At 43.9% G+C, this 14,407-nt stretch overlaps 1 protein-coding gene across 4 annotated transcripts in view; it reads left to right on the top strand.

The window, feature by feature from the left end:
- GOLGA3 (golgin A3) overlaps nucleotides 1-14,407 on the top strand; it is a 113,601-nt gene that overhangs the window by 66,701 nt on the left and 32,493 nt on the right. For all 4 annotated transcript variants that reach the window (XM_033954751.1, XM_033954752.1, XM_033954754.1 and 1 more), the window contains exons 14-19: nucleotides 517-611; nucleotides 1,286-1,502; nucleotides 7,594-7,737; nucleotides 8,131-8,328; nucleotides 10,299-10,415; nucleotides 11,117-11,256. In XM_033954751.1, the coding sequence (XP_033810642.1) occupies nucleotides 517-611; nucleotides 1,286-1,502; nucleotides 7,594-7,737; nucleotides 8,131-8,328; nucleotides 10,299-10,415; nucleotides 11,117-11,256 (911 nt within the window). The remainder of the gene's footprint in view (nucleotides 1-516; nucleotides 612-1,285; nucleotides 1,503-7,593; nucleotides 7,738-8,130; nucleotides 8,329-10,298; nucleotides 10,416-11,116; nucleotides 11,257-14,407) is intronic.

Raw genomic sequence — 14,407 nt, 5'->3', positions numbered from 1 at the left:
TCGCTGTTCCAAAGTCAGCCAACAGCAATTCACATGGTCTTAACAACTGTGTTTTGTGCATCTAGCCCTTTGTTCTTTGGCTATGTGCCAAACTGTTTTAAAAATTCATTTATTTTGAGGTTAAAACAAAATGTAAGTGTCCTACTTGCAGTGAAATTATCTGTTATTGGGTGACTTTTGCCAGGGTAAGATGTTTTTGGCATTATCCCAAAGCCTTAACTGTAGGCTTAGAGACCACTCATGCAATAATAAAGTTTTGCTTGTTGTCCAAGAGGTAACTTCTTGGGCTTTGGTGCTTAATGAAAAAATATAAAATGATTGATTAAGGAGTTCAAGGCAGTTACAAAGCACACTAACCTTAAATCTAGCTGCTTGAAGGGAGCCAACTCAATTCTGAAGTCGAGATATTTTTTCTCTGCTTCATAGAGTTGCAGCTCTGCAGCTTGTGTAAATGCTAGTGTAAATATATCCCATCAGTTGAATATAATTTTTGTCTATCTTTCTCTCCTTCTTAAGTCTTTGCAGTTTGACAAAGATCAGTTGGTCTTCCTTACTCAGGATAACAGCACCTTAAGACAGCAGGTGGAGCAATTACAAGAGGCGGCAAAAAAGTAAGTGTGTACTAATATCAGAACTGCAATGATTTCTCGTGCGCAATTGACCTGTCACCAGGTGATCCTGCTTAGATTTTGTCCAGTTTGTCACTGTATCATGCTACCATCATCTTCCTTGACTGTTGGATTCTGGGAACCCTGTCAGCTTCCTGCCTTTGCTAGTGTCACACGTTTTTAAAAAGAAAAAAAAAAAAGTAAGACTTCTTTTCCAGGTTAGGGTCAGTTGTGGGCAGGCCAGAAAAAAGAGCTTTGTATTAGAGAATGACAGGACAATTTTGTCCCCGTCCCCACAAGAACTCAATTTCCCTGTCCCATCCCCACAAGTTTTGTCATTGTTCCTGTCCCTGCCCCAGTCCTGTAAGCTCTGTCTTAACCGCACAAACCTTGAACACTTATGATTTTAAAGTGTTTGAGGTTTGTGCAGATGAGGACAGAGCTTGTAGGAATGTGGCAGAGACAGGAAAAAGAACTTGCCGGGATGGAAAAATGAGTTCCCGCTGGGACAGGGAAAAATTTGTCCCTATGTCATTCTCTACTTTGTATTTGCAGTTTGGGGAGCTCTCCTTATTTATTAAGAGTTATGCATTGTCACTATGAAATGACAGTACAGTTATACTGCATCAACTCTAGTTAGATGTTAAACCTGCTCCTTAGAATTGCATTTTTTATAGAGCCATTGGGGAACAGAAGCAGAGAATGAAACGTCTAGGTTCAGACTTGACCAGTGCCCAGAAGGAGATGAAAGCCAAACACAGGTCATACGAGAATGCAGTTGGGATTCTGAGTCGCCGACTTCAGGAAGCTCTTACCGCCAAAGAATCTGCTGAAGCTGATCTGAGTAAGCTGAAAGCACAGGTCACAGATGGAGGCTATGACCAAGTCTTACATGTAAGTAGACATCGCTACATCATCTGAGAGCACATCATGAATCATGTAAACAAAATTGCTAGAAATTATATTTACTTCAGCTAATTTTGTCACTCACATAATTATAAAGAAAAAAATTTCATACCTTTTACATAATTAAAGACAAATTTTCAGATTCAGAAGGTGTTACAGGAAATTATCCCAGAACAAGTAGGCAGCATATTCTCGCATGTGGGTGACGTCATCCAAGGAGCCCTGATGTGGACAGCCTCTCAAGCAGACTTGCTTGTAAAACTTTAAAAAGTTTGCGACTCCTGCACCGCACATGCGCGAGTGCCTTTCAGCCCAACATAAGGCGCGCGTCTCCTCAGCATCTTCTCAGTTTACCGCGGAGCTGACAAGCCACTCGTTTCGTTGCTCTGTGCTAGACTTCTACTCGTGCCTTCTCTCACCACGGCTTGTGTATTTTCTTTATAGGGTAGCTGTGTTTATTTGCGCATTTCATTTTTACAAAAAAAAAAAAATTTTGTAGTCTCTTTCTTCATGTCACGGCGGGGCCTAGTCGCGCCTTCAGCCAGTGGGCTTCGATTTTGCCGCACCCGTGTTTCGTTCCAGTCCCGGCCAGTCACAGGGTTATGAAGTGTAGCCTGACCACGTTTGGAGTCGGGCGCCTGCCGTGCATCCCATTTCTACCTCGACCTTGACTCCAGCAGTTTTCTCCGGGGTCAAAATCTTCGACCTCGATGAAACCTTCCTCGATGGGGAAGTCTGTCTTCGGGGAGCTCAGCTAACTCTTCCCCTGGGGCACCGTTATCCTTGGTGTCTCCATCAGGTACGATTGCTAAGCTAACCCTTACGGACATACCACCTCTAGAACCTGTGGGTCTGAGGATCTCTAGGACACATGTCTCGAAATAGAGGCAACACTTCCTCGAGGTCGTCTTCCTCACACCAATTGTACCAGCTCCAGTGGTCTTAGTGCCGACTTTGCAGAGTATATTGGAACTTATTCTGCATCAGGAATTTGGTAACATGCTTGCCAAATTAACTTCTGCCTCGACCCTGCTTCCTGCAGGCCAGCCTGAGCACGCAGTAGTAATACAAGGAGTCGAGTCCTTGAGAGTTCCTCGAGAAAAACCAACACACTCTATACAAGGAGTTGAGTCCTTAAGAGTGCCTCCAGAAATGACAATGCACTCTGTACAAGGAATCGAGTCCTTCAGAGTGCTTCAAGATCAATCTACACACTATGCAAGGAGCTGAGTCTTTGCGAGTGTCTTGAGATACTTCTGCACAAGGAACTGAGTCCTTATCATAGAAACATAGTGTCTGTACGTCAGTGTCTGTACTTCGATCTCCAACTTTCAACCCTACCTCTATACATAAGGCATTGTCGCCTTCGAGGCACAGGGCGAGGACTCCTCGACATTCCTCATTGAAGCTGCATTCAAGATCACTATCTCGTTCTCCGAGGCACAGTTCATCTCCACACCATCTGTCGAGGTATTCATCGAGACCCAGGTCCTCTTCTCAAGACAGACCTTGTTTCTTGAGGCATAGACAATTCTTGAGACGGCCACCTTCCTTCTTGAGGAAATCTACGGCAGAACCATTTTCGTCAGCTGAGACCTTCTCCTGTGTTTTTTTCATCACCGGCTGGTTCTTTTTTCCCAATGGATTCAGAACTCAGGCATCAATATTCCACAGAGGCTTCACCCTCTTTCTCTGCCATGAGACGTACTTCGAGGGGTTCCCGGTTGCCTTCGACTCAACGGGATCTCCCCTCTTCTGCTTCGGTGTCCTTTACTCAGTTTTTATACAAACGAGTAAAGATCTTAACATCACTTTGCAGTCTGATTCAACATACTCTAAGGAGTATTTGGAAGAACTGGGTATACCTCATCTTCCTACGGATTCATTAAAATTACCCATGAATGGCATTCTCACTCAGACTTTCAAAAGAAATCTTGCTGCACCATCTTCCATTTCCTGCTGTGCCAGTGAAACTGGAATCTCGATATCAAATGGTTCACTGTACGGGATTTGAAAAGTCTCAACTAGCCCATCAATCTTTTCTTGTTAGGTGTTCCTTGAAAACAACCAATCTGGCCAAGGTCTATGCCACAGTCCCATCTATCTGAGAGGGAAGGGCCATGGATAAATTTGGCCGACGCCTGTATCAAAATTCTATGATGACAAATAGAATTTTAATTTACAACTTTGTCTTTACATCTTATCTCAAATATTGGGTCAATGCTATGCCCACTTTTTTCAAGTATCTTCCAGAGTATTGCCTGACAGAGTTCCAGCATATGTATTCCACTCTGGGACAACTTCGCATACATATGGTCCAGGTTGCATATGATGCTTTTGAGATGTTCTCCAGGGCCACTGCTTTCTCGGTGGCGATGTGCTGTCTTGCCTGGCTCCACACCATAGATATTGACCCAAATCTACAAGATCGACTGGCCAACATCCCATGCCAAGGCAATGAGTTGTTTGATGACTCTATTGAGGCAATTACAAAGTGCTTGTCTGAGCATGAGAAGTCATTTGCCTCTATCATCAGGTCAAACCCGAACCCTTCCACAGATAAGGGTTATACACCTCTTTCATCTTCCCAAAAGGCCTTTCCCTTAAAATGCAGTACCTGTTTTAAGGCCGCCTCTTAAGAAACAGCAGCCTCAACAGCAGCAATGGCAGCAGCATAAACCTCAGACACCTAAGCTTTCTCAGTCTTTTTAACTAACTCACACAGAGAGCGTAACCTTGCTCGTTCTACCTCTCTCATCTCTTTTTTCCATAGCGAGCCGTCTCCATCATTTCTACCAAAGATGGGACCTCACTCTCATCTGGGAAGGCCTCTCTCTCCACTTCCTTATGATTACAAAAGAGTATCCTTTTAATCTTTCCAGACCACCCTTCTTCTTCATGAAGCTTAAGCTCCGCTTTGTCTCCATGTCATCGAGGAGATTCCTCTGGAACAGCAGAGCATGGGGTTTTACTCCCATTACTTCCTTGTCCCAAAGAAGACGGGGGATCTGCGACCTATCCTGGATCACTGAACTCTCAATAAACTCCTTGTCTGAGATTAATTTCAAATGCTGTCTATAGCATCATTGTATCCTCTTCTGGATCAAACTGATTGGTTATGCTCCCTGGATCTCAGAGGCTTACCCATTTCTATTTGTCCAGCCTCTTACAAGCTCCTCAGATTTCGGGTGGGAAATTATCATTTTCAGGACAGAGTGCTGTTTTTTGGCCTAAATCATCTTCCCGAGTTTTCACCAAGTGCCTGGTAGTAGTGGCAGCAGCTCTGCGCAGCCATGGTCTTCAGGTATTCCCATACTTGGACGTCTGGCTCATCAACAATTCAACATCTCAGGGGGTTCTTGTAGCGACCCAATGGATTATTTGGTTCTTCCAACAATTGGGATTTAAAATCAACTTTCCAGAATCCCAGCTCCAACCCTCTCAAAATCCTACAGTTCATTGGAGCTGTACTGGACACTGTGCACCTCAGAACATTCCTTCCTCAACAATGTCAGGATGCTCTCATTCAACTTTGTCACAAAGTGTCATCCCTCACTTCATTTTCAGCGAGACACATGATGGTTCTCCTAGGTCACATAGCCTCTACAGTTCACGTGATTCCTTTTACCAGACATCATCTCAGAATTCCTCAGTGGACCCTGGCATCTCAGTGGGTGCATGCTTTCGACCCACTCTTCCAGCACATTACAGTGACTCCTTCATTGAGACAGTCTCTCCACTGGTGGATGCTCTCTTCCAATCTCTCCAGAGGTTTAATGTTTCAAACGCCCCCTCATCAGAAGATCCTCACGACAGATTCTTCAACCTACACTTGGGGGGCTCATCTCGATGGTCTCCATACTCAAGGCCACTGGTCCACCACAGATTGTCAGTGTCACATAAATCTGTTGGAACTCAGAGCAATCTTCAATGCTCTCAAAGGTTTTCAGCATCTTCTCCACGATCAAGTAGTCCTCATTCGGATAGACAATCCAAGTTGCCATGTACTGTGTCAACAAGCAGGAAGACACAGGATCTCTCCCTATCTGTTAGGAAGCTCAAAAGGTGTGGAATTGGGCAATCTTTCATAACACCTTTCTAAAAGCGGCCTATATTCAAGTAGAGAAATACTGTCTGGCGGACAAATTGAGTCGTCTTCTACAACCTCACGAATGAACACTCAATTCCTCGTCTCTCTATCACATTGTTTCTCAGTGGGGGACTCCTCAGATAGATCTCTTTGCATCTCCCCACAACAACAAACTGCCTCAGTTCTGCTCCAGGATATACTCTCCTTATTGCCTCGAGGCAGATGCTTTTCTTCCGGAATGGACGCATCAGTTTCTGTATGCATTACTTCATTTCCTCTCAAACTCAAACACGAACATGCCACCATGATTCTCATAGCTCCTCGGTGGCCCAGACAACCGTGGTTCTCCCTTCTACTTCAACTCAGCAGGGAGCCACTGCTTCTACCAGTGTTTCCCTCTCTGCTTACACAGAGTCAGAGGTCTCTACTTCATCCCAACCTGGAGTCTCTACACCTGATAGCTTGGTACCTCTCCCCTTAACTGCCACTCTACAGTCTTCTCAATCTGTCAAGGACATTTTAGAGGCTTCTAGCAAGCCTACCACCAGTCAATGTTACAACCAGAAATGGACTAGATTTTCTGCTTGGTGCTCCATTCATCACAAGGAGCCTCAATCCATCTTCTTATCTTCAGTTTGGATTACCTGTTGCATTTATCTCAATCAGGTCTCAAATCCACATCAATTCGAGTCCATCTCAGTGCAATTGCTGCTTTCCATCAGCCTATAGAAGGGAAACCCCTTTCTGCTCATCCTGTGGTTTCCAGATTTATGAAAGGACTTTTCAGTGTCAAGCCAAACCGCCTCCAGTGGTTTGGGATCTCAATGTTGTTCTTGCTCAATTGATGAAGCCTCCTTTTTGAACCAATGGCTTCGGCTCATCTGAACTATCTCACTTGGAAAGTGGTTTTTCTCATTGCTTTTACATCTGCTCACAGAGTCGGTGAGCTACAAGCTTTAGTAACGGACCCACCTTTCACAGTATTCCATCATGACACAGTGGTCCTCCATACTCATCCTAAATTCTTGCCTAAAGTGGTCTCAGAATTTCATCTCCATCAATCCAATGTACTTCTGGCGTTTTTCCCAAAGCCTCACTCTCATCCTGGAGAAACAGCTCTTCATACTCTGGACTGTAAGCGTGCTTTGCCTTTCTACTTGCAACGCACTCAACCACATAAATCTGCTCCTCAACTTTTTGTCTCCTTTGATCCAAACAAGTTGGGACATCCAATTTCCAAGCGCACCATCTCCAACTGGATGGCTGCTTTCATCTCTTTCTGCTATGCTCAGGCTGGACTGCATCTACAGGCTCGAGTCAGAGCCATGGCGGCATCAGTAGATCTGTTCCTATTGAGGAAATCTGCAAAGCTGCCACTTGGTCCTTGGTTCATACCTTCACCTCTCATTATTCTTTTTCCAGACGAGATGGCCATTTTGGCCAGGCAGTTTTACAAAATTTATTCTCCTAAATTGCCAACACTTCCACCATCCCATTCTGGTTAGCTTGGAGGTCACCCACATGTGAGCATATGCTGCCTGCTTGTCCTGGGATAAAACACAGTTTCTTACCATAATAGGTGTTATCCAGGGACAGCAGGCAGATAATTCTCACAACTCACCCGCCTCCCCTGGTAGGCTTCTTAGCTAGCTATCTGAACTGAGGAGACGCGTGCCCTACGTTGGGCGGGAAGGCATTCGCGCATGCACGATGCAAACTATCTAAAGTTACAAACTTTCTAAAGTTTTACAAGCAAGTCTGCTTGCGAGGCTGTCCACATCGGGGCTTCGTAGATGACGTCACCCACATGTGAGAATATCTGCCTGCTGTCCCTGGATAACACCTGTTATGGTAAGTAACTGTGTTTTATAAGTACAATGACTCCTCTTTAAGGATGCGACAGCTACTCTCAATAAACTTTGCTTAATATATGGCTAGTCTCCTAAAAAATTGCGTATTCCTTGCTAACTCACATATCTTTCTTCACAGGATAAGGTGCACAGTCTGGAGAGTGAGCTGCAAGTGGTTATCCACAGTAAGAAAATGCTGGAAAAAGAGTTGCAGGAAGTGATTTCTCTCACTAGTCAAGAGTTAGAAGAGAACAGAGAGAAAGTGCTGGAACTTGAGGATGAGGTATGTCTTGGTCTTCAGTCACCATATTCTGAAGGCTCAGCTTACTTCAGTCTTACAATATGTGCAGGTTATGCACTATTCACAAAGGTTGTGCTAATGGCAGGTGTCCATAGATTTATATTTCTAGCCAGGACAGAATGAAAATTGTGCTGTTACCAACACGCCTCTGTAGAAATTTTTCCAGACATTACTTAAATTCTGGTGGAAGAGTGATGATGTCTTGCCCTAGTACAGTACAGAAATTATTAATCTTTTCCTCTAGAATCATAGCAAGCTGTTCAGTATTTGTAGTAGGTGATAAGAGTTTCTGAATTTTAGCCATGTATCTTCTACTGCAGGGTAGATTATTGAATTGTGATGTAGGTAAAATAACTATTGTGTGATTCACTGTAGCTTCAGGAATCAAGAGGCTTCAGGAAGAAGATAAAACGTTTGGAAGAAATCAACAAGAAGCTGGCCCTTGAGCTAGAACATGAGCGAGGGAGACTCACCGGTCTGGGACAGACTAACTCTGCCTTGCGGGAGCACAACAACATCCTGGAGAGTGCCCTCGCAAAGAGGGAAGCGGACCTCGTGCAGCTGAATCTACAGGTACTTCTGCCCCAGAATAACCCTGCAGGAGCCCCAGAGTGTTGTAAGAAAACATTCAAGTGTGGTATGCAAGCTATAACAGATATCTGTCAGCATATTGTTTTGCAGTGAAAAGTAGGAGGGTAAGGAAAAAAATTGGTCTTACCTGCTAATTTTCTTTCCTTAAGTCCAATTAGGTTGATTCAGAACTGATGGGTCAGGTCATGTCCATCAATTAGTAGATGGAGACAGAGACCAATGAGCTGTAAGCTCTACACTATAAAAGATATCTTGCAGCTACAGACCATCAGTATTTTTGTAACAAAGGAATAAAGAAAACCTTCAGAGCAAAAGTGGGCCATGTCTACTTTTGCACATCCATCTGCTGTTTGACAGACATAATTTATCAGTTCAGGACTCAACTGGTAGGACAAAAAAGCAAAGCTTGCTGAAGTGTAAGGACAGGATGAAAGATGTTACTTGATGATGATCACAGTAGTGTTGAATGAAGGGTAAACCAGATATGAAGCAGACCCATCTCTGGATATAGTAACAGTAGTATTATGCATATAATTCTCTGGGTTTCATAAATATTCTGTTTCAGTTTGTGAATTTGATTTAAGTGTTGCCCTCCCAGTCCTATATCTTTATTCCTCCCAGGAGAGATTGTAATGTACATAGAGTATAAGACTTGGCTGCATGTGTATTCGGAGATGGATGTAGAAGAGATAAATGGACATCAGAGTGATTTTATAGTTATTTTCATAAATATGGGCTCTTACATGGTATTGATCGACATAGAAGTATGCCTGATGACATGATGGTGTGTACTTTGCCAGTAAGTGGTTACAAGGTAGAGCAGGTGTGGAGTTTATAATCTATACAAGTACTTGTAAGATATGCTAATCTAAGTGTATACAGGCAGTCCCCAGGTTAAGAATGAGTTACGTTTTTAAAACTGTTCTTAAGTCAGATTTGTATGTAACTCGGAATTGTAGATTTTAAGATTCTTGCTGCTTACTTCTGCTCCCATATGACAAAAGGGACAACTGTCCCTACCAGTTTTCCTTCTAAGGTACAGCATTCACAACCACACACTGTTCTTAATGTGGCCATGTATCATCCCTGAATCTGCTGCAGGAGAAGTGTAGGAATCTATGCCACTGGAAATACTGCTCAGTGAAATCATATGAAGCTGCAATCACATTCTTAAGTACAAGTCACACTTAAGTCAGGTGTCTGTAACTCAGGGACTACAGTAGTAAATAATCTACTGTGCCTGCAAGATAAGCTTGAATTCTGCAACTTAAAACCGGTAAAAACACATGGTAGCTTATGTGTCTTTATACTACTACTATGAGGCGTCTAAGTAAGCACCAACTTACCCTGTTAAACTAGGCACCTTGATAGAAATTAGCTTCCATATAAACCTAGAGTATACTGTCATAGCATCTGTGCAGACTTGTGTTTCAGCTGTAGTACAGATGGCTTCCACTACCAGCTGGAAGTGCACATCTAGTGCAGGTACATGTACAGATCAAGAGGTGTGTATTTTGCCTTTCTTTTCATTGTACACGGAAAGCAAGAAATATGTTTTGACTCATTCTTAGGGAACAATTTTTGAATATCTCAGTGTTTGCCATGTATGTGGACACCTTTAGCTCAGGCATGTAGCAGCCAGTTTTCAAAGAGAAAACACCTGTATTATTTTCCTTCGAAAAGAGTGAGCATTAGAAGCACTGCCTACCTTCCACTTATTTTAGTGACATAACGAGGACAAAATAGCACACACACTTCTGAAAATCAAATGTAGACAAACTCTCTTATTCCCTGAACCTGAGGATTCCCACAAGATGGCCTCTCTTTAAAGCTAGATGAAAGTGCTTGGACAGTGTGGCTTTGAAAATTCCCACACTTTTTTTTTCTTCTGCCTCCATTAGACATGAAATCTCATTTTGGAGAATTAATTCATCAACTTTGCACTGTGCTAGGTACAAGCAGTCTTAAAACGCAAAGAAGACGAGGATCAGCAGATGAAGCAACTTGTACAAACCTTACAAGTGGCCTTAGAGAAAGAGAAGGTGAATGTGAAGAACCTTAAAGATCAGGTGAGACCAGTTTCTGTGACACAGTTTTGCTCTTCTATTGGGAAACGGAACACGTACACTTAAAAGCATAATAGAAATAATACAGGCAATTTTCAGAATTAGATGCAGGTAGATGCAGAGTATTTTTTTGTATGGACTTTGTATGATTTCTCCAAAGTATTTGGATACCTTTCTCCTTAAAGTTACCCAGGGAGAAAGCACAGCAAAAACTTACACAAACTTTTTTGCGGATCATTTATCCCTGAAAGCTACATGCATAGTTTGGAAAATGCAGAGCTACATACAGTATATCTTGGATGTTGCCTGATCTAACCTGATCTCTTCTACATGTCTTCTTAATTCACATGCACATTTTTAATTGGATTCAAGTTGTTCAGCTTTCAGAAAGCCTGTTTCCTAGGTAAAAGGCTTTTGAATATACTGTGTTTCAAGAATTATTAGAGTTATTGAAATCTTTGTGCACATAGAGATGGGGTTGGTTTCTGGGGGGAAAATATAGATACATTAATAATACAAATAATGAACTATTTCTCTTGTCAAAATAAGGATGAAGATATTCACTTAGTTTTATATCATGGATTAGTGTTCTCCTTTTCCCAGGAGTCCCATGTCTGTATGTACTACTTTTGCACTGAGTTGAATGGTAGCATGTGCACCCTCTGACAGATTACAGAAAAGTTTGTCCCCTGGGCTTTTTTTAGGTCATTGCAGCCAAAGCAGAAGCAGCACATAACCGTCGCCATTACAAAGCTGCAGCTCTGGAACTGAGTGAGGTGAAGAAAGAGCTACAAGCCAAAGATGACCTTGTCAAAGCTTTGCAGGCAGAAGCTGACAAGCTGCAGTGAGTACAGAGAGTATGGTTGGAATGAATGTCATCAACACAAGCTTGAACAGCTAGAGCAACTTAGACCTGCTGCTGAGAGACGTTCAGTGCAGTTGCAGAGCTTAGAAGTCTGATTTCTAAAGTGGGTAGAGAAGGAGCCCTGTAACCCAGCTCAGATAGATAAGGTTACTTGCATGAGGTTGGAGCAGAGGGCTGGCATTAGGGCTGAGGTATCAGAAGAGAGTTACTGTATTTTTTGTTCCATAAGACGCACCTACCTGTAAAGGAGGAAAAACCAAGAAAAAAAATACTTAACCAAATGGTGTACCCTGTCCCCCCTCTGGTGGTCTAGTGCCAGGCCGGCACAGGGCAGATCTAGTGGCACAGGGCAGGCAGGCAGGCAGGCCTTTTAAGCTCACATCCCATTCTTCTGCTGACATTACTTATGACCCTGGGCAACTCACTTCATCCCCCACTACAAAATTAGATAGAATAAACACAGAAATTACACTTTAAAGGGATGAACTTACAGATCTTACATTAGCAGGAAGACTAATAAAGAAACTCACATTTCTGTATAAATCATGCCAGCTATAGAGACATTGAGAAGGCCCCAATCTAATACCACTTTCCTGGCTTCCGCTTCCTTCCTCATCTTTATAGTCTGGTCAATGAGTGACATGTTGGGGCTCTGCTCTCCCTTCAACATCTCTGGGGGATGCAATTTAAAAAACAAACAAACCAAAACCCCAATGAAATACTTATTCTTCAGCTGCCAACAAACTTTCTGTCTGCCTTCTCCAGCTCAAGTATCAATCCGAGCATTTTACTCCTTTTCAAAACCGTGCCCAGCCTCCCAAGTCAGGCGAACGAGGTATCAACGCAAGCTAAAGACAAGCATTCGTAACGCATCAAAAGCGCGACGCTCACCATGACCCTTCACCCCGCCTTCATCCCACGACTCCCATCCTGGGTTTCGGCACCAGTTTCCTCCTGTCAGGTTTCTTCTCCATCAAGTCTCATTGAATTGCGCCAGGGAAAGCCATGCCCACAGCATGATCCATCTCCCTCCTACCCTGGCCGGCCTTCCCCACTCGCTTTCCGCTGCGGAGCTGCTAAAACGATTGAAAAAACAAAACACACCCAAGATGTCCAGTGCTGTACAGCCTGTTTTGAACTCAGATTAGCCTCATCCTCATCATTACAGCGCTAGACCGCCGGAATTCAAAAAAGGTACCGGAGGGGTTGCTATATTCGCTTCATAAGATGCACCTGCATTTCCACCCACTTTTTTGGGTGGAAAAAGTGTGTCTTATAGAGCGAAAAATATGGTATTTGACAATTATGATTGCAGGATTGAAACTTGGAAGCCTGGAAATTTTCCTGACTTGTAGCTAAAGGGAACTGCAGGCTGCCGGGGGAAGGCGAGAGTTAGCTCCGCCCACCCCCTGCGCGTCACCAGCAGCGCGACTCGGCTCCCCTCGGCGCGCGGCGAAGGCGAGCGGCAAAGGCGCTCGCCTTAGCGAGAGCGCCTATGCGAAGACACCTTAAGTAAGCGCCAGGGAGCAAGGCCAACAAATTAGTAATCACAAATCGTAAGTTGTAAACTGTTATACACACACGGACGGTCGCTTGGAGCAGAAAGGAGGACAACAAATTGGCAGGAGGACGCACACAACATTCCGGTAAAAGAGGTTCACATATAAAGCACAGGCAGCTCGGAGGAGGCAACAGGTTATGAGCACCCACGGAAGCCATAAGATGAACTTTCCAGTCTTCTGCACCGGCTGCAGTATGTATGACTACCTCCCCTCAGGGACTACGGCATACATTTGCAGTAGGTGCAGGGAGCTGGAAAGCCTGAAACAGCAAGTCTGGTTGCTGGAGGGAACCGTGAAGGAACTTGAAGAACTTCTCAGTCATAAGGAGGAAAAGCACCAGAGGAGAGGTTGATTGTGGAGCCCAGTACCAGTGAAGTGATTGATGAATTGGAGAGATACATCGAAGATGCCCACCAACAGATTGTGGAAATCCCAGGGCTTGAGATCAGAAACCGAACAACCCAGGAGGATGGTGAAATTGATACAGAAAGAGGCACCAATCCAAACAGAAGAGATGATAGACCATCTGGGGATGAGCCACAGAAGAAGGAAGACAGGATTTACACCATGGATACTGACTTAAGACCCCCGAGGAACCTCCAACTAAAGAAGATTGGGATCATAGTTGGAGATTCCATCATAAGAAATGTGGACAGCCACATTGCGGGAGGAAGAGAGGATAGACTGGTTACCTGCCTGCCTGGTGCAAGAGTGAAGGATGTGGCCAGCAGGATCTCCAGGATCATAGACGGAGCAGGAGGAAAGGATACCGCCGTACTTATCCACATGGGAACTAATGATATTAGCGGACGGAAATACGATAGGGAAGTAATGAAGCACCAGCTCCGTTCACTCGGAAGGAAATTGAAGGTCAGAGATGTGAAGGTAGCTTTCTCGGAAATCCTCCCGGTGCCAAGAGCGGACGCAATGCGACAGGATGAACTGAGAGAGGTTAATGCCTGGATGAGGCGATGGTGTGAAGAAGAGGGTTTCGACTTCGTGCGAAACTGGGCAACATTCTGGGGAAGAAGCAGGTACTTTAGAAAGGACTGTCTACACCTCACCAAACAGGGAGCGAGAGTCCTAGCTGAGAACATGAAGAAGTTCATTGAGAAGGCTTTAAACTAAAGATCAGGGGAGAGCCGACAGTCGACAACCAGTCGATGGACCGGACACCAGGATATCATGAAGAGGAAACTTCAAACAACCACACAGATATAGGGGAAGAACAAGATGAAACTACAGGAGGCAATGAAAACGAAAAAGATCAAATTGATACAAAAAGGGATGTGAGAACCACTAAATCCAGGAAATTATCACGAACAGAACTTAAATGTATGTACACAAATGCCAGAAGCTTAAGAAACAAAATGGGTGAACTGGAAGAACTAGCAAGGAGTAAACAACTGGACATCATAGGAATAACAGAAACATGGTGGAATGAAGAAAATGAATGGGACACGGCATTGCAAGGATATAAACTATACAGAAGAGATAGGATTGGGCAAAAAGGGGGAGGCATTGCCCTGTAGGTCCAGGAAGAAATAGAGTCTGTTAGAGAAGGGGAG

The sequence above is a fragment of the Geotrypetes seraphini genome, chromosome 8 (genome assembly GCF_902459505.1).
Source record: "Geotrypetes seraphini chromosome 8, aGeoSer1.1, whole genome shotgun sequence".
Lineage (NCBI taxonomy): Eukaryota > Metazoa > Chordata > Amphibia > Gymnophiona > Dermophiidae > Geotrypetes > Geotrypetes seraphini.
This window is presented reverse-complemented; position numbering and strand designations above follow the sequence as displayed.